At 35.0% G+C, this 21478-nt stretch overlaps 1 protein-coding gene across 6 annotated transcripts in view; it reads left to right on the top strand.

Annotated features, from left to right (window-relative positions):
- LOC113497152 (CUGBP Elav-like family member 1) overlaps window positions 1-21478 on the top strand; it is a 340295-nt gene that overhangs the window by 212005 nt on the left and 106812 nt on the right. For all 6 annotated transcript variants that reach the window (XM_026876556.1, XM_026876554.1, XM_026876552.1 and 3 more), the window contains one exon: window positions 2822-2904. In XM_026876556.1, the coding sequence (XP_026732357.1) occupies window positions 2822-2904 (83 nt within the window). The remainder of the gene's footprint in view (window positions 1-2821; window positions 2905-21478) is intronic.

Genomic DNA, 21478 nt, shown 5'->3' with positions numbered 1-21478 from the left:
CAACCTTTTTTGTCAAGTCTATAATATATTACAAGACTTTCAACCTATCACACGTAAAGATTTTTGCAAACCAAAAACGATAGACTCCGACTTCGAAAAGGAATTTAGAAATACACTATATTAAATTTGAATCGAACGTGGACGATTTATGGAAATTTTATTTAATATTGATAAAGTTATAATTTTAATAAACATTGCCTCGACGTAATTAAATGTCTGAAGATCGATACAGAAATGTGTTATAATTATGATTCGCGTTTAAATTAATCTTTAAATTAAATAGAAACATTATATTTGCATGATTAGAAAAAAAATCGATAGAAAATATTGTATTATATAAATTCAAGCAGTTTGTTTAACACATGTTCCACAGAAGTTGAACTCGTGTGCAACTCTAACTTAACAAATTACACTTTACTGAACACGTTTATTTAACTTTAAATGTTAATTTCAAAGAGAATTTAATATTGGATCAAACATCACTTTCGTTCTACAGTTCCCTCAGAATTTGCTAAGACGATTAATCTTAGAAAATCGTATTCAACTACGTTTGAATTTAACTTTCTTAATCCATCGCCTAAAACATCACTTTCAAGTACTGAGGGCTTAACGTCACTGCTTAGAGAAAGACTAGAGCTTTTGTGGAAGCGAGATAGCACGCTATAAGGCGTATATCGCCGTCTCCCTCCCACATTTACAAACGTCTTTTATTAAGAGGTATTGCAAATCTCTTTGGTTCCAAAATTTCAACTATTCTAAATTCTAAACTTTGAAGACTTGTATTTTAAATTTTGAACTTTCACTTTGTACTCTCATAATTATCAAACTTAGGTGGTGTCGATCTTTATTAAGTAATTTTAAATTGTTCACTTTGTTACTTGAAGGGATTAAAATGTTTCTGAAATGAAAATTTGCAGTTGATGTACTAATCTAGACTTTATCATAGAAAAATTGTGGGAAATGTCTCGTCGAAAAAAATCAATCGTATAAATACGTTTAAGTACTTTCAATCTACATAAACGCGTTCGTGAGATGTAAAACAAATAAAAAATGTACAATAAAATTATGTTCACGCTCCAATATGTGCTATAAACGTGTCCCGTTTTCACGTATCATTGTTTTGCCAAACAACAATAGGTCCAGGTCTCCGTGCACCTTATAATACATGTTGACATTTTTGTTTGTCCTATTATTAAAGTGTTTTGTGCGGAAAACCCCCCTTTTCACTTGTCTGTTCTTTTGTTAGGACCGCGGACAAGGCTCGCATTGAAGCGGCCTTCGTTGTTTTAAAAATGACATTATTTATTGTTGTTCTATGCTTTATATATTTTTTGTTTTATTTTTTGATGACGTCACGTAATTAATGTCCTGTTTTACAATGTATTGTGAAGATGTTAATATTGTTTATTTTTTGCTCGTAAATTGTTGTTTATTTTTATATTTTTGTTTAAGGTTTTAAAATTAGTTTAGAAGCTGCCATGCTAGATGAATTGCATTTCGTGGTCCAAAAGCTTTTTGAAGCGCCTTTTGAATCAATAAGTATTTTATAATTGCGATCGAACGATCCTTTGATTTTCTAAGTTAAAGTTTCAATAACATCAGTGTTTTGCAAAGTGCTTGTTTAGGCAGCTTTGCGAATATTTTCTATCGGTTGTATTAATAGGCTTCAGTGTTCGTGTCACAATTGCCAGGTCACATAACACAAACTCGTTAGTACAGGCACGCCATTCGCGTGTTAGTCTAGTCTGATGCCTGTAAATGGCCTGTCGATCATTCTACGCAATTAGAATACACTCTCGATTATTATTTGATTATGTTTTTAACGTTTATTTATGTATGGACTACTATTTACATTGCATTTCTTTATAGACAGCTTAATTAAAATGGGGGGTGGAATTTATTATTCAACTAGATGTACCCCGCGAGTTTGTCCGCGCTAATTTAAGTTGTTATGATCGCGATTAAACAGTTTTTCAAAGAATATACTTACCGCGCAACAGAAGAGCTCTTAATTATTTTGTTTTTGAATTACGTTAAAATTAAAATATCTAGAGGACAACTTTATTATATATACTGAATAATAAAACGATTAACTTATTGATTTTGATATGGAATGGGTGTAGAGTCGCGGTTTCAAATCGCATTATGCTAAATATTTGTATCTGACATTTTGCTTAAGGTTTTTAGGTATTGTATTATTTCAAATTCGTTTCAAACTCAAATCGTATTTGCAAACGATTTTTTACCGAGCGACGTTTTTAAATGTGAATATTTTCAACATGCAATCGTCAAAAGGAGCTAAAAAAACATAGTCGAGGTAGGATTATAACCAGAATAAAGTGCTGTTCATGGCTTTTATAGTGACGCAAGTTAGGAGAGGCCTGTGCCTAGCAGTAGACCGCGATACACTTAAACAAAGTTAATTGATACTGCCTACATATATGTATTATAGAGTTTTAGTAGTAGGCCCACAATAAGCTTAAAACTAGTTTTAATGTGTTCTCTAGAGCTTATTTACTGTGTTTTATGTACATTACCCTATTTCAGACATATTGTTACATAAATATATTTATTACAAAACGTTTACCTCATTGATTCAAATAAAAAATTGATAGTTTTGATGAAATTTTATTTTTCGCAAAATGTTACGAAATTTTATCAACTTTATCAACCCTGGTTAACTAAATGTATGGAGTCATAATTTTGTATAAGTAATATGTCTGTAGTAAGGTGTGACGTAGGCGATACAACCTCCCCTTACCCCTCCCCCCTTGTATGTCGTGTGTATGTCATGTTATGTACGTGTGCGCTTCTGTTACAGGCTGCTGTTTTGTGACGTTTTTCACCCGCAAAGCGGCGTTGAAAGCCCAAGACGCTTTGCATAATATCAAAACATTGACTGGGGTAAGTGCGTTTTATATGTTTAATATTTATATGTTCTCACCTAATGGGCTTGTATATAATTGCGTGTTGTAGATTTATATAAGTGAAATTTTTTATCGACTGAAAGTTTGCACTTTGTGTTAAAATTATGCAAGAAAATATTCTTTCATTTAAATTTTTTGATACGCGATACAGGTAGGTAACTTTTTATCAAACAGTGTTCTTGTTAAGATTGCATTTCAACTTGAAATTTGCAGTGAGATAGATTTATTGGAAAACCGTTGAAATCGCTGTATCTACTTCGACGGCACACAGACTTCGATTGATGAAGCGATTTCATTAGATTTTAGATTTAAAACTTATGTGGAATCATTTTTAATCTGTCCCGTTTAATGCATATTTAGACGAATTATAACGTTATAATTGTAATAAACAAGTGTGTGGAGGATACCTACGAGATTGGAAAGACGGCTCCAAAAGCCATAAATTTTGCCACATAGCAGTTAAATACAAAAGATTCCGACTTTTTATTATTTTTTCGGTTTGTCATTTTACGGAAATGGTGCTATGAAAAGAAACCAAAATCGAGGGTTATCAACGTCGTTAGCTGACAATCAATGTAGTTTCACCTAGTGCCACTACACGAATTAATGTGTCACGAATTAGTGTCGCCTTCCAACATTTGATAAGAAACAGTATCAGTTTCTTTATAAAGATGTAACGTGTTACTCGCGGTTACTCGTTTACGCGTTCTATATTTTGTTGTATATTTATCGATATTGCCCGACTAGTTTCGGACCCATCTGGAGTCCTTAATCATGAGCTGATACGAATATGCGATAGTTACTGTAAAAATAAAATAAAACTTAATACTATCAGGACTAAGTCGACTGATGCGTAACAAACCTCAAATCGAATTCATTTTCTCGATCAAAAAGAATTAATAAGTTGATCAGGGTAACTTGTTGCTCCCAGAACTTGTGTAACGATCTTCATTCCACTGCGGAAGGGGGACGCACAAACACACAATTCGATACTAGTGATTGTTATCGAACACAATGGAATTACAGACTTTCGCCCTGTCTACTCATCCCTCTTTGTCTAGGGCTGTCGCCTTGTCAAAACAGAGTCGGCTTTTCATTCTTGATTTCAATTTCTGTGAATAGCGTTTGGGGAGATGTTGTGGTAGTGTTATTTATAAATATTATAATATTCAAGGTTTACGTTTATTTTGTTTAGAGCTCAAAAGCTTGAATGTATATATTTGATGAGAACAAAAATTTTTCGTTGTAAAATTTGACAACTGAAACTTCACTTATCATAAAATTAAAATTTTGCTACCAAAAACTGTCACGTCAAATTTGATATTCCCTGTTTTTTAAAAGGAACTTATACAAAATAATCAATTGCTTATATATTAACCGCATTATTATAACTGTATCACTTTCACGACAACGAATTTATATTTTTTTTCAACAATTTCATTTTCGTGACAACCCTAAGACAGTTTCGTCTTCATCTCAGTGATAATTTGATTCCATTATATTATCGGAGGGTTTTTTCTCTCTCGATTGATTCTCGAAGCGTTCGCGTTTTCAACTGTGCCAGGTGAGGGTCGATACGGGGAAACGTAAACATTTGTATAGACCTCTTGTTGTTTCGTCGTTATTCCTCCCCAGTGTTGGTTTATAATTTTCTAGGTGATGTTCTTTTATAAATATTATTATGACTGTGGCGATTTTTTATTTGAGGTGGTTTGTCCATTGAAATGTATTTATCAAATGAGGTAAGTTTGAAATTAATAAATTGAGGTTAATAATTGTTAGAAAGCTTCTGCAGACGAGTTTGCGATATTATTTCAGTAAAATGTCAGTGAATTGGTTAAGGCAGCTATTGTTTTTAGTTTTGGAGTCTAGTTAAACATTTTTAGTCAGATATTCAATGCCTCCTTTTTATTTTCTTCATCTTCCCAACAATTCTATTTGAACCCATAACAGGCGGAGAGTCATAATAAGAAAACTATAAGTACCGAAGTCTCCCAGCTGAACGGAAGTGACGAAACTCCGAACTACCCACAGCGAGGCTTTAAATAAATAATAGCCGGCAGTGGGAACTTTAAGTTGGGAATAATTTATGTCCCCTCACTATCTGAGGCCGGTGGAGGACGTTATCGTAAATTATTGTAATCCCCGCACTACCTGCCGCTAATCTCGATGTAATCGCTCATTTTGGGACGTTTCCTTCGGTGATTATTAGGTTAGATTGCAATAGAATGGGATAGCCTGAACATTGTTGTACCAAAACGGTTTATTTTAATGGCCAATATTCGAAATACTCACGGAGATATCATCATACGAGTAAAATGAATGATGCAGCTACACCGCTGTGAAAGAAGTAATTTTCCTATCGTATGAATAATATTTTTGACAACAATGTCGCTGTCGTGTTGGTTTTGAAAGTTAACTAACACCACTTCCAATGTTTAAGTTTTCTGTCACTCTTAATTCAATTTTCTAAATTATCGTTTTTACCTATCGCGTGACTTATATAGTTAGAACTAAATCAAACTTACTGTAAACATAGTTTTCCTCGTCGTAAACTTTCTCCCTGCAATCCTGAACGTACGAGGGTCAATTCGAAAAAGGTTTAAACACATCACACGTATAGATACAAATCTACAAACTACGACATGGGGTTGGACCCCTTTACTTTATAGATACCCTTTCAACCCCTCCACATAATTGTGGGAGTCTAATATAAACGGGGTATTTATTAAAACCACAAACGTGCCTAATCAAAATCATTGAGTGCATACAGACAGACGGACAGATGCATAGATATGTTCAGTGTACTCATAACTGTATATGTATATATATTTAGATTGCAAAGGGTTACCCTTTAGAGAACACGCTATTAACTTTTCCTTTTCGAACGTAATGCAAAGATACGAAGCTCTTTGTAGCTTTTTTATATTTATGTAATTGAAACTGGATGCAATATATTTGTCTGTACTATGAAATAGAAGCATTGAGATATAAATCCAGTGATTTGCGAAGTTTTTCAAGCTATTTTTAATTGGTCTCGAATGTATTAGTTTTTCAGTATGGATAAAATATCAAAACGTAAAAATAAAAAGCCTATTTAATAGAAGAAAGATAATCCCTCACTTATCTAGATTACAAAAGCTATAACAGAGTCCGTATACACATATTAGATTTTTTGGATTAAAAAAAGAAATGTGTAACATTTTTGGTCAAATTACAAATACGAATGGTTTTATGTGAACTATTTTTTTTTTCTAAGACTATTTTTTCATGTTTATCACTTTCCAAAAACTATTTTTCTTGATCATGCTCTTGTCAAAAGCATTACATAGTACAATGCGGTTGAGTCTCCCCTCTCGGACCTTCGGACTACCCTCATCGTATCGTAAGTTTGGCTCCAGTAATGTCTTGGCCGACATTTTTGAGATAGTTGGTTCGTTGCGGCCGAGCCGACCGCTCGCCTCAACGGAGATGTAGTACGGGTATTTCTGGAATTTTTCATATTAATTTCGCTTTGCATTATGTTGATGATATGAATAGTGTATAGAGAAGATACTCGGTTAGGGCTATTGAATAATTTTCGGAAGAAAAATTACGCGTGACGAAAAGAAAACCGGAAAGAAAGAAAGCGGTTTTTTTTGTTGTTCTAATTATTGCTCTAAATTATTTAGATATTAAATAGGTATTGTCTAATTTAAAAGACTGAGATAATGAGGTTTGTTTTTATAGTTTTCATGCAACCAGACTTTAGCTAAGCATTTTTCCTTATCATAATATAATATATTATCTTAATTCCATCACGTAATGTTGTTCAGGACATACCACACTGACCTAAATATATATAACCTTTTACTTAACGAATCAATCAACCGCAGAGTGTATGAACTGTACACTGTGCAGATAAGTAAAGAAGTATCATTCAAAACAATATTCCTGACACATACTAAAATAGAATAAATAAAAAAATTAATATTATAAGAATAGATAAAAACAATTACCTACTTTTATTTTTGTTCTCGAGTTAATTTCAATTTTAGCTTTTTTATTTCAACCTCCTTAGGATATTTGATATATTAAATCTGATTTGATATAATTCAGAGTTTCACGTTCACTCTTTTTATATTGGTCTCGTTTTTTTTTTAATTCGTGAATATAACGTTAGATTTTTTTCAATTGAACTTCTTTTATTCCAAAACGCAATATTATTTTGTTGTGGTAGCCGGGACGAGCGTATTCTCACAATAGCCACCGGACATGTTTGGCCGTGCCGGACGCGGCCGAACTTTGATCGATAGCCCGGATTTATGATCCGGTTTCCCCCGTCTTAAGTAATTGACCGGCTCCATTAGTGAGGGAGTTGCCTTTCGGAGTTCGGCACGCTACAAACATAGTTCGGGGTTCTGATGTAAACTTTATTGCGTACTCTCGGGGTTATATTAATTTTGGCTTTGTTCTGTATCTATTGAAAAACGGTATAGATATGTATGTATAGTACTAAACTGTTATTATTAGTAGGTCCTATTTTCTCCTACAAGCACTTCATGTTTGAGTTGTTTGTAGTCTAACAATAGGTAACTATAAACTACTGTTTAAATAAATATTTTGATATTAAGAAGGTTAATCCTTTATTTTTGATAAACATTTCAAGTTTATTTCCCTTTATTTTGTCAATCCAGGTGATCTCCTGCCTGATAAGTATTGTCTGTAAACCCATTTAAGTCGCATGTAGCATTGAGCTGCTGTCTTGAAAGTAAATGAACTAGACAATAGTAAAGTAAATGAAGTAGATGAGATGCTTGCTTTACTGACTTATTTCGCTTAGACGAACACCTTAGGGAACTTAAGATTTCAATTTTAACGTATTACTAAGATGGCTACTTAAAAAATCAAAAAATAATCTCCTCTATTCTTAAAAAACCAAAACTCATCCATTTATACAACTATCATATAATTTCAAAATTCAAACACGATCTAATATCAAACGCAAAATCTCGCAGTACCGTCGTTCACGCCACGCAAAGACCATTTTGCGGTCCTAAAATCCTAGTAATTACATAAGTTATCGCATAGGTGTAGAGTAACCCAATTACACGATTAGTAGTCACCTCACGTGTCTCGACCAGTAAGCTGCCACTGATGGTGATTAAGCAATTTGCCGTTAGTCGATTCCAGAATCGAATGACATCTCCGAATCGAAGTAAGGATTGCGGTGAGATCATGAGATTCCGGCTGAATTTCGAGTTGCTTGATAGTTTTTCGCATAGGGCAAAACTTGTGAGGAATTAAGATTATTGAGACATTAATATAGAAAGTTTTTAAATTTTTTATTTTTAAGAAACCTCACTTCTCTTACAGAAAACGAGAGTCGTAATTCAGAACCTACAATACAGCCGGTAACTATAATGAATTTTGAAGAAATATAAGTGAGACACGAAATACACAATATCCAATTTTCTCCCAAAGAAATCCGATGTAAAGACCTATTTTACATGGCGTATTATAACGGGACCAATTATCTGTGATATCCAATTTCTTAAATTAATTTATCGCGACAAAAACGTCGAGCCGACGATAATTGTAATACTTGAAAAGTGTAAAAGCGATCGGAATGGGGGCGATGTTAAATTTTACGATTCCACCCCCCGCACGGCCGAGAATTCAGATGTCTTTCAGTTTTACGATAATAATGTCAACATTGAAAGAATCGTCGCTAGGATTATATTAAAGAAATTGCTTCTTTTCTAGCAAAGAGGATGAATGGAAGGGGAATTATTCGATTAACAAATCCTTAGGTACAGTTTTTTCTTAGCGTAATATGGAGTGATGCTTTAGATTTGAAAACAGTGCTATAGCATTACTCAGATTGAATAAACTATAATAATACCTAAACATTACTTACGCACAAACTTTGAACGTAGAACATAGTTTGAGATACCATCTTAGCCACCACCAAATTGAAACCAAAAATTTGAAGAATCCATCCAGTTCATTATTCGCCCAAAATGAAAAAGGTATTAAGATACCAAACAAACAAACTCGCAACTTCACACTGAGTCCACGCAATTACGTTCGAAAAAACTTCCTAATCACGAATCGGATTGATGGCTTAAAAAACTTTTTTAATTTGGTCCCGAAAACAGGTGCGTACGAATTACCGACTACCGACTCCATTGTCGGACGATATGAGCAATTTTGTTGGAGTCAGCGAGAGATTAGCGCGGACCCCTTAATCCAAGTATCGGGCCGATGTGGCCCGTCATATTTCATAGTACCCCCACCCTTTAGGGCGAGCATTTATTGGACGGGGAACCGTGGTTATACATATTTTGGACAGAAAATGGCAAATTTATTGCTGCAATGCAAAGTAAGCTACAAGTTTTATTGGTAGTTTGGTTAATGTTCGCTGGAGAAATTGTGGCTTATGGCTGAACAGTGCCCCGTACTTAATGGATTGTTGCAATGGGCAATTGCCCTGAGTTTACAGCGCATTAGCAAAATGCACGATTATGCTCTGGCAATTTTGTTGTCCATTTCGCAGTATTGTAGTTTAATCTCAATCTTAAAAGCTCTGTTGGTAAATTATTTTTCTGGTTAACTGCGCCATATGTTATGGTTATCACTTTACCCTATCATTAAAACGTTCAATTGAAACTTTCGATCAATTCACTAAGGTTTCCATGTTATTGTATCGGTACCCAACGATTTTATATATAATCTTTTCAATATCTTCCGCTTCTCTCGAAGCTCGGTCAATGTAAACAAAGCCTTAAACCGACCTTCTCCAAACTGTCTTTCACGATAATATCTGTGGGGTGGGGCCGGGTGACCTCACGGGGGTCTTGTGTGCCCTCATCGGGGTCTTGTGTGCCCGTCCGATTCTTGATATGTTTATTAAGGACCCCAACTTGATTATGTTTATTATATAAAATGTAGTTCGATAAGTTTGCATGAATGTCGATTATGTGTTTATTTTCAGTATTTGTCAATTTTCGATGTCATTTTTCCTGGTCTTGTGATAATTTGGTTTTGTTTGAAAAGGAGTTTTTTCAATGTGTGTGAAGCTATCAGAATTCTTGAGTAAAACTCTACCGATTTTGCTTGAGTTCAAACTTCATAACCATGATTTCTTATCATGGTTACTAAAATAAATATTGTATGCTTTATAAATTTGCCTTGAATTTTAGGTGATCGTTGTTGTTTTAGGTGACACTTTTCATTACAAAGCCTAGAAATAAAAGGTCCTTCAACATCATTATTGCCTAAAACTAAATCCATATATGCCGTTTCTTAAAATATAAAGCTGTCAACCTCCTTTCGACGCCACTTGACGGCATTGAAACGAGTCCTCAACGCTTTGAACCCCTACTCAAAAAGCCCCGTTTTCAACTCACAAACCCCACTCATTTCCATCCGTCGAAATGCTATATAAAGAATGTGAGGCAATTCACACTCTCGCCCAACACACACGTAGGTAATACGACCCTGCGACATCAAATCTTGGATTTATTAAAATAACCTCACCAACATATACATATTGGTTAACCATACCCAATAGGGTACGACGGGGTGAAATGATATATGTGCGGATAAGACAATGTAGTGGAAAGACGGACCCAGTTCTACCCGGGTCGACCTTTCAATTTCCTTGATTGTGACCCGATCGGAGCGCCAAAGTCTTTATTTCTTTATCTATAGTGATGATTTCTTATGGGTACGCACCAATACGGGTATGAAGTGGTCTGTGACCAAATTGGACTGATAAGGACGGGCCGCCGGACATTCGATTAACGCTTTGTGGGGAATTTTTGTTTGGATGTCTACCAATCGTTTACAGAAATGAAGATATTTAACAATTTTGAATATTTACTTTGGTTAAATATTTCCATAATTTTTACAGAGTATTTGAATCCAGATATTAAAATATCTAAAAGCACCAACGAAGGGACTGACAAAATTTACACAACAATTGAAAATATAGGTTACGTACGATACAGAAAAGCCTACAGAAACACTAAGCACCGTACAAGTATACAAGTTTATTATTGATGACGCACTCTAATACCGTGACAATAGCCAAAAAGGAATATGATTGATGGTGCTAGGCCTAATACGCGATGGGGAAATGGTATAGTGAAATATAACCACGAATGTAGTGTTTCGACAGCTCACAGGTGGAGTGATAAATGTTGCCCGGTTAAGATGTTGTTTTGTTTTGGGATAATTTTGCGCGGTTGGTGCTGTTGTTTATAGTGAGCACTTTTTTATTTATTATACTTATTTTATTATACTGAGAATTTAAAGAATTGCGATATAATACGAATTTATAAACTGATATGATTTCAGTTGCGTGAATTTTTCTAAGTAAATTATTATCATATTTGATGCACCGAACACGATGTAGTTCCTTGGTTTTAAGGATGTATGGAGGATATTATGTAAGTTCACAACGCGAATTTGTCACGATATAATACCCATATTTATAGCGACATAGCTACCACTAATGCTTAAATTACAACAAAAGCTTCCTTTAAGTATATTGTAACTATTGATAAAGTACTACTGGTGCTTATTTTTCACCTTTGAAATAGCGAACACACGATATTGAACCCAAATGTGCGTACGTGTGTTGACAGATATCACGCATGAATCCTTCATCGGTTCCGTACACAGTTGCCATTAGGATAAGAGAAACTGTACATCAAACACGACCATCAAAACGCAGCGCTCCGTTGACTGACGATACGACTGACTGCTCGCGCCCTTTGCCTTAGTCTGAGTAATTGCGTCGAGGTACCTGCGTCGATGCAATGACAACCAACGCGCTCTGTATTTGCGCTCTATAAAGGACGGGATGCTAGCAGTGTCATATGCTGATAGCTATCTAATAAGTCAACACTACAGTTGGTTTCTGTTTGCAGAATATGATGTTCTATTAAAAAAGGGGTTCTGAATGCATAAGGCAGGGGACAGGAATTGATAAACCCTTTTGCCACGCGCATATATTTTATATCATGAAGAATTATCAATAATTCTGTTTCAATGCCCTTAGGGTATACGGAGCACATACATTACAAATTTCCCGGTAGCATTAAGTCACTTTAGTAGAATAATACGTAAATATGTGCCAGAGGACATTAAACTCTTTGTTCCTTAATTTAGGGTAGAAAATTCGGGGTGCTCGTAGTGAATATTTTTCGACACTCGAAAATACCGAACGTGTGGCCGTCGCATTCCCTGCCGGGCTATGATTGATGGCCGGCCTAGCGGGCCGGATAAGACAATGTACCGGAAGGAATGACCAGTCCGGTTCGGACGATGCACCGCTCCGGGTACGCTCCGCCACCAAATTATACCGGCACACTGGAAACTTCATGCGGTTTATCGCATGAAATAATGAAGACGCCCGTTTTGCACGACAGGCGGTGATATAGGTGTAGGATGGTAATAGGACAGCAAAGATTACGACGTGGAAATTGTGACTTATCTTGGGAAAGCTTCAGGTGCATAGAAATACTGAAAAAATAATAAGCTTTGAAAGTTAGGGCAAGAAAGTAGAGATTAGAATTGGAAGTGATCTTTATTTGACAGTAAGATGTTGACAGGCTGGTATTAAAATAATAAAGGGATTTTTCAAATTACCTTGAATAGTTATTTGTTTATAAACTGGCAAATTAATTAAATGAAGAAAGGAATGATATTGTTTTCTACCTACGTTGCTACATTTAGGTTTTTTTTAATTAAGCTCGAGCACTGAGTGGGTTTGCTAATCGACTTATAATTAATACACAATACAGCTGAGTAAAAACAAAGGATTCTTTACGGTTTTCCATTACCTCGTGGCTGAATTTAAGTTGGAAATTATACAGCTATTTAGAACGCCATTTTCTACACTAATTTAGCGTTAGTGGTACTTTGACAAAATACATAGCATTTTATGTTGTTTTATTTTATTATGTGTGCGTGTATGTGTGTTAGTAGTTAAGTATTTGCTTTATGAGCGATTTTGCTTGAAAAATCTTCCAAATCTTGGAATTCATCATTGTTTTATTATTTGGGATCAGGAAGGAATCATGTTTGTAATCGATTCTGTAAAGCATCGATTGAAAAATGCTTTTCAAAATTTTAATGCTGGCCGTAAATGTTCTTAATAACTGTAACAATTTCGTGCACATCGCTTTTCAATAGTTACACCGGCTTGGGATTTGTGGCGAAACAGTACAACGTACCGCTGCGGCTCTGCTCGTACTGTGTCTTGTAGTTAACGTACACTATCTCACTAAAATACACGTCGCTTACGTACGGAACCCGAGCAATGGTCCGTGTCTATACAGCTGTGTAATTTGGGTTGTATGCACCGAATTTGTGTACTTGTGTTTAGTCGGACATCTTCTTACATGATGTTGTTAGTTTCTCTGGTTACAGCTTACCTGAGGGTGTGATGCGATACGTTTGAGAGATTTAATTTTAAATAATAGCTTATTTTACATCACGTCCTATTAGCTATTGAAGTTTCAAATCCATTGTCATCTTTATATCTTATAGAGATTTCGTGCATCGATTACACTAGTAGCTGAGTTATTTGTGTCAGCTCTGTAAAAAGAAACAAATATTGCAATTCAAAGATATATATTTTTTTAATAGTCTTTATTGCATCAATTACTTTATCTAATAACACACGTATTTTAGTCTCTGAAATGATTTCAAATATTGTTATTAAAAATCAAAATCCAATTTTTTTTTCCTTATAGGCCAGCCAATTCGTAATTCGGTATATAAACTAATAATCGTTAGTCTACCAACTACCTCCAGCCTACGTACTCAAATGTTTCAGCACACATACCTAGCAACACACATGCAAACGTTCATAAAAGGCAAGGTAGACGGGCTGCATCGAAACTCGAAAGCTTTAGATGCCTACAGACACAATCTCTGTAGGAAATCTCTAACGTTTTAGGGCTCGATTCACACCATATAGACGATATCGCTTTATGAAATGCTTCGTAAAGAAACAAACAATAAAAGCATTCACTTTTTTTTTTCGACAATACGATGCCCCGTTTCGAATGCAATTCGAGTCCCGAAAGGGAAAGAGAATTTCAGAGAAGTTCTTGTTAAATGTTGTTGTTCTGATTGGAATATGGGCCGGTGGTTGTTTTTGAATTGTGTTGTATGAAAAATCACGATTATCAATCATTCTGTCATATAAGACCTTGAAAAAGGTTAATATTTAAATCCAGAAAGACGTTTCTTACTTATTCGTGAAATTCTAAATAAAACTACGTTCATTATCAGACAGTACATATATTTCTCACTACATTACGATTTTCCTTTCAATTTTCGTTTCAAAGCCACAACTTATCCATACAAAGTAAACACCTACTCGCACTGTTCTCTACATACCACTAATGTAACTTGAACCAAAAACGGAACAGACCGACCCTCGCTTGTTACAACCTTGTTAAAAATGGAAACTGATGCATGCAAACTGAAAAGGTCACGACATAAAGCAGTCCATTGTCTAGATCCTCCTTCGTTCTACATATTTCTTTTATGTTTATTCTTACCAAAGACGTTTAAAATAATGAGTTTTTATTTCTTATTCAAAAAGGGTCTTTTCATTACTTTTATAAGGAAACCCCCTGTATTTACTACAGTTACGATCAAGCATTCCTCGGTAACAAGTCTCTCGTTGGAGTTTGAATGAATTTCGCGAAGTTCTCAGGTTAAAGCTGGTCTTTATTTAAAGCGGTGTTTTGAAGGTGGAGTAGTTCGTTTGTCGAATGTCGTCGTCTTAACAACAGCCGTGTTTTTTTTCAAGTCTTTTTCATCTCTTCCGTTTTTGGTGTTTTCAGTTTTCTACGAGTACTTCTTTAAGGAATTTCGTCGTCCGTTAACAGTATAATAAGCGCGTGCTTTTGCCCTATTTTTGTTTCAACTTGTTTTTTCGATTACACTTCCTTGTAATATCTGGTTACGGGATTAGGATTTTTCCAAGACTTGTTATTTTTAACTTTTGTTTTAAATAGATTCGATTAAATCGAATAACACTTACAAAATAGTAATTTTGCCAGTCTTCTGATTGAACCAATTCTATGATTCTCACTCTCGTAAAACGTAGATCTTAGCTAGTATGAGTAATAATGAGTATGTCCCAAAGCGGAGCGAGCAAATGTTCTAAGCCAAAGTTTTCGGGAGAATATCGAATCAGTGTGACTTGTTCCCTAAATCAAATGCCACTTACTAAAGTTCACCGCTATATGGTAGACGTAGCGAGATATACTGCTCTAGAACTTTTTATGAAGTGAACTTTAGAGGTTCTAAATGGTCCATAATGTTAAAAGAGTTGATCTCTAAAAAGGTAATCATATTATCGCTCTTTTTTTTAGAAATAATCCCGCATTAACGATTTTAATCCCTATATCGTGGGAGGTTTTACAAAAGTTCAAGTCACAAGAACAGAGACACCCAGCTAATTTATTTAAAATTATTTTCATTTAGTAAAGATTTTGTCGCTATCGAGACAAAGAAAGTAAAACTGAGACTATATTTGTTGAATTAGGTATATGAAACAATTGCAGAATGTGCAAAGTAAAGGTAGGTTATATTATTGTGAACTAAAACCGAGCAATAATTACGGATGGTAACACAATACTTAGCTCAACCCCGAGTGAACTTAGCGGAAACGTTCTAGACGGTGAAGCTTCATGAGAGCAAGAAGTTGTTCATCTTTAGTGCACCTAGACAATAGTTAGACTTTACTAAAAATGGATATCTGAGATATTGTTATAGTTAAGTTGGTCTCAATATAAGAGGAGATATATGATAGCAGTGATAATTTACTATGTATCTTTCGATTTTTTTTCACTAGTCGATTACAAGGATTGAATTGCAATTTATACTAAACAAACGTACCTACTTTACGTGAAAACTACAAATATAAGCAAGCAGCAGTAACAATTCTTTATTCACAGCCGCTCCAGTTTACCTACAGCAAGGTTTAACTGAATACAAAGTCACACACTAGATTTAAATATAAGAACAATGCCCGCCTCAATTCGAAGCCAAAACTGTGCCACATTCAACGTATTTACTCACCCACGAACTTTATGACGCAGTCTCTATTCTAATGAGTTAAGTCTTCACAACTAGTTGATATTACGTTGCGAGAACTTCGCGAAAGGAACTTCTCTTGAATACTAGCCATTATTATCCTAACACGGGTTGAGGTAACCTCCTAGGAACCAGAAAAGCGAGACCCCTCGGAATTGCAGAAAATCCCGTCGTCCCAAATGATTTTATGGAGTTCGGGAAGCAAGGGAGGTCCGACGAAATTGGTCGGCGGTATAATAGTGAAATGTCTGTATAACGTTACCATTGCATTCACTGCACGTATCGGCGGATTGAAATCGTGGTATATCGGTTTGCAACGAGTTTGAATACAATAGTAATAGATATTGGGATAGTTCTTCGAAATTACGTCTATTGATAATCGGATTGTCAAGAATGGCTTTATACGGTCCCCGTGATCGTTTTGACAAAGAAAACTTATTTCAAGTCGTCCTAAATCTACTTTCGGCTTAGCGAATAATGCTATATAGGTTTGAGTTTCTATTTTATTCCAGTTTTGGGTCGCTAGATAATAGGCTATTAAAAATATATCAATTTTGTTCCAACATCCGACGACCCTAGATTCTCGGTCCACCAGTAAACTAAAAGCCTATTTATAAAACAAGCTTATTTTATGAGAACCTACTAAAGGGCTGGTTGACAAAAACCCTTGTTATTCGAAAACAACATTATTTATTAGGAGTGGAACTTGTGAATGGGTATTTTTCCTTATTGTACCTATAGATTTCCTTTGGGTAATCATCTAAGCTCTCACGAAAATATTTTGTCGTATAGCCCACTACAGCCATCCAATTTCTGTAAATGAAACATACTTAACGTTTTTGTTTTTATTCTTGTAACATTTTTATAAGTTGCTATTACTTTTTTGTCAGGCGTTTGAAAATTTTATAAGTATTAAGTGATTCACGTTTGCTGGATATGAACGTATATATTTTAGGGATATTTATTTGAATAGAACTAAACTAGACATTATAAAGGTCTCGGGTCGAGTCTGGATGAGGCTAGCACAGGACCGTAGAAATTGGCACGAAAAGGGGAGGCCTATGCCCAGCAGTGGGAGGATAAAGGCTGTGGATGATGATGATGAAACTAGACATATTTTTGGGCAAATTGAGTGTGTAATGATACTTGAGCTTTATGTAAAAGGGGTTTTACTGTGTGTTTCTCACCTGGCACTCATCCAAATCCCCGACTTGCAACTGAGAACTTCAAAATTGAAAAACCCAATAACACAATAAGCATAAATCGAAATAACGTCATTCGGCACGACGACGCTTCTGGTTTTAATTTGGTCAATTAAGTATTTTGGCGTTGAGTGAATATTTTGCAAGAATTGGGAAAGTTTTCGTTTTAGCCTTCGACTATTTTTTAAACCCTAATATCTTGACCAGTTGTGTCTGGTTCGAAATAACGTATTTTATGTAACTTCTGTTCAGTATTCTTATTAAATATTCATACAAAAATGGTCGTTGATTAGAGCCTAACTCAGGCAGTAATCTGGCGTAACAATGAGGTTGATTACCTCTTTAGTAACAATCCTGAACAGTATTAATAAGCAGAATCCCTATTATTTTGATTGCCAATTATTTTGTTTTATGAGAAAAGGCAAATCTTGACTTTTAGGAATATTAAAAAAAAAACCATAATATACGGGTAATCTATCGTTACTCTTCTGTACCGGTTACTCTACTGTTTCCGGTACGCAAGTAATTATGATCTTGCCCTACGCGGAGATTGAACCAACGACACGTCGCGTACAGTAGATCTAGCGTGGTGACCTATAACACTCGGCTATCCGTGTAGACAGATCATATTGCTAATAGCAGTTAGTTCATGACTGGAACATTCATTCAGACATAAGACTACCCAATACGTAAACAGCGGACATTTGCATATCAAACGGATCCCTCGTTCCGTACACCTACAAGACATGGAGTCTTACGTTCTAGGCACGGCCTGGTCACAATACACCGCATATTACACTTCCAGTTCGGCGAGGCTCTACAAACATTGCCGACGCTACCATCTGTGTTCGTTCGCCTTTTGTGCTGACCGTACATACCGAGGACCGGAGTATTTTTAGAAAAGGTTAGACCTAAGGTGGCCTGCAAACGATGTGACACTTTTTAGATGGACAAGAAATTTATTCGATGCAAGAACTTTAAAAACGTGCATTCATACATTATTTTGAACGTTTTTTTTTTTCATTTTAGTAACATTCTCTTAATTATACACAGTAAGTACTTATATATAAAAATACATGACTATGATTTTTTGAATACAGTATATACTTCAGTACTTACGTCAGTAAAAAAGCAAAGGATCCCAATAAAACACTAGTAAAAGGTAACTTCAAAAGCTCTACAAAATACAATATTTCTCACCAGTACGTACTACATTGTGTCCTGATGTACAGACCGCCTTATTCGACTACATAGGAAGGCAAACAGCTTTGTCGTCTGGCCAGCAATATCTCCTTCAAGCACCGTTCGGAACATGGATATTAGAAGTCTGAAGTTACAAAGCTCCATAAAGGTATCCGCGCAATTCCACTCCGATAGAGATGTTTTCAATAAAAGTGCTGTGCGACACCGAAACGATCGGTGCCTTAATTTTCAAACTTTGACTCTGGGCTGTGATTAAAGTTTTGTATAGTCCGATTGCAGTGATGGGACTTTGTAGCTTTTTATTGTAAGTTGGATGCGAGAGAAGCAGAGAGTTAGGGTTTTGTGCTTTAAGGTAAAAAAGGGAGCTCTAATACTAAAGCAGCGCTGTGTATCCGTCTGTTACTAAGCTGTTGAAAACAGTTAGATAGCTAGACTGTTGAACTTTTCATAGATTATGTATTTCTGTAGCCTCTATAACAAATACGGGTAAATGTCAATTTCGTGGTGTTAAACAATGGTTACTACAGTCAAAAATTTACAGCTTGATCGTTTTTCTGAACTATTATTGTTAAACCTATGTGTCAGAACCCTCATGGTCGCAAGTGATGACTTGATCGATTTTTTTATTTCATTTTACGTTAAGATGGTCCGGAAGAACCCACATAGAAAATGCAAGTATGAGAACTTATGCATTTAGCAGATAACTGTTACAATAGTAGATATAGGTACAAAGAAAAAATTCAAGTGAGAGTCTTAAAAATAACGTCCAAACGCGTGTTGGTCACATTAAAGTCGAACGTGTTTCATTGTTCCGGTTACTAATCAATCGCAAGTGTAGAGAAGCTGCTTTAAAAACAAACACCACAGCTGTTGCGAAAATTAGATAGTTACACGATAAAGTGATAAAATCCAAAGATTCTAATCTTTTGAGAAAATAAAACTTACAATAATTGTGCTATCTAGTAATAAATGCAAATTATTTATAGGAATTTTCGTGAGGTTATTCGTACTTTAAAGATGCAATGGTTTACTGTCGTTTATTTATCGGGATTGCCCAACTAGTTTCAGACCCAGGCGGGGTCTTTAATCCTGAACTGACGCAGAGCAGCAGTGGGTTTTGGTGTTGTTAAGCACATATAATTTAAGTTGAAATTGACAAGAAAAAATCCCTTACATAAACATTTAATTTTTATCGAGGCATTTCTTGTTCAAAGTTTTTATTGAAATTTCCTACCGCAACACCGAACTTAAGCTTCATCGATTTGACCTCTTTAACTAATTGACCCACATGTTACTTAACCTGTGGTATAACTCACTGTTATTTTTACTCCCTCTCAGGTCGCCTCTCGCAACCCTTGATAATCATTTATCCGCAAAACCGACGTATGATAATTCACTTGGAAATAATAAGGCAGGACCCTCCTGATCCCTGTTTATTTTTGTTTTAACAAACTTGTGGACAGTGACACCGGCCCCGAAAGTCGGGATCGGAAAAATCGGCCTCAGCTAATGGACCGAGATATACCGATGAACTCTGAGAGTACCTTAGTGAGCGGTTTCTTGAAGGCCCACTGTTTAATGTCTACTTTTTTGTGGTGATTATGTTATTGGTGTTAACAGTAAATTATTGTAATAAATTATATAAAACCCACTATTTGAGCAAGGAATTATTTTTTATGCTAGGTAATATTGCTTTTAGAAATTAGAATCTTGCGCCCTCATAATATACTAACACTAATTATTTATTTTAATTACTATTATTTTATATTAAACAAAACATACAAAAATAATGAGACCTAAAGTTATCAAAAGAAAAAATGTTATAAAAATCGAGAGTACTTTGCTTTATTTCATCTAGAATGTAATACCCCTCTTTCAGGCTGAATTTCCAGTAACATAACAATTTAAACGAAATTTTCAGCGAAATGGATACTCTTTTATCGTTTTAAGATATTGACGACCTGAATTTTAAAGTTTCGCTGTAAAATAATACTCAATATTTGATATGAAATTGATGGTGTATTCATAGCAACAATATCTCTTGAAAATTGAAAGAAAATCATGAAATTGTACGTTACATTCATTTTGTTCGTTTTCAAATAAATAAATATTAGAGTATTATCAAGTGTAATTTTTTAAAACCACTTTCCCTAAATTAATAAATATGACACGTATCAGACATGTAGCAAAATGATTACCACCTCAAAAAAAATGTGCTTTGCACGAACGATAACTAATACTTAAATAAGGCATTATTTACTAGGTACGTTTTCCGTGGTTAGAATTCTTGTGTCGTGAGGAGAATGATTGAAAAAAAATACATTTTCTTAAAATGTCGGAAGTGACTTGTGAAAACCATTTTGTGAAACGATTGAGCTTAATGTAAATTTAAGTGATCGTAAATAATTAAGTAATGAATATAATTTTAGAAAAGTCCTGAAATTACACGTAAAGAAAATTAAGAAAATGGGTCTTTTTTAAGTGAATTTATTCACTATATTAAATTATTTTGTGGTCATGTGCACAAATACTTTTTTATGTATTGTTTTCCCGTTCTAAAGTAATAAAAAATTGTACAATGATAGACGCACTTGTTGAAAGTCACATGCAAAAGAAATCTTCGTCCTTCTTACACATACATCAACCAAGTGTTTGACCTATATGAGGATCGAATCTGAACCACGTCGCACACAATAGGATATCCACCTTCACTTACTGTAATAACTTTAATAATCATTTTTCGTTCTCTCACCTGCACTTATTTGACTTGGCATATTCAAAGAGCGCGGCATTTTGAAGAAATAAAAACTTTCCGCCGAGGGAAATTACCAAAGCCATAACACCCAAGTTCGGTGCTACGGTGGACAATATAGACGATGTTTAGAAGAACCACTAGGTCACTGACGGAATGTAAGACAGGTTTAGGTTATTATAACTTGCCTTTTATGACATACTCGCTATTGCACGCGACTTTGTCCGCGATGTTTGTTTTTTTGTATTAATATTTTTTCTTACTTACAACTTACATTCACAGGG

Source organism: Trichoplusia ni, chromosome 9 (genome assembly GCF_003590095.1).
Source record: "Trichoplusia ni isolate ovarian cell line Hi5 chromosome 9, tn1, whole genome shotgun sequence".
NCBI lineage: Eukaryota > Metazoa > Arthropoda > Insecta > Lepidoptera > Noctuidae > Trichoplusia > Trichoplusia ni.
The sequence above is the reverse complement of the archived record's forward strand: the minus strand, read 5'-3'. Positions and strand labels throughout refer to the sequence as shown.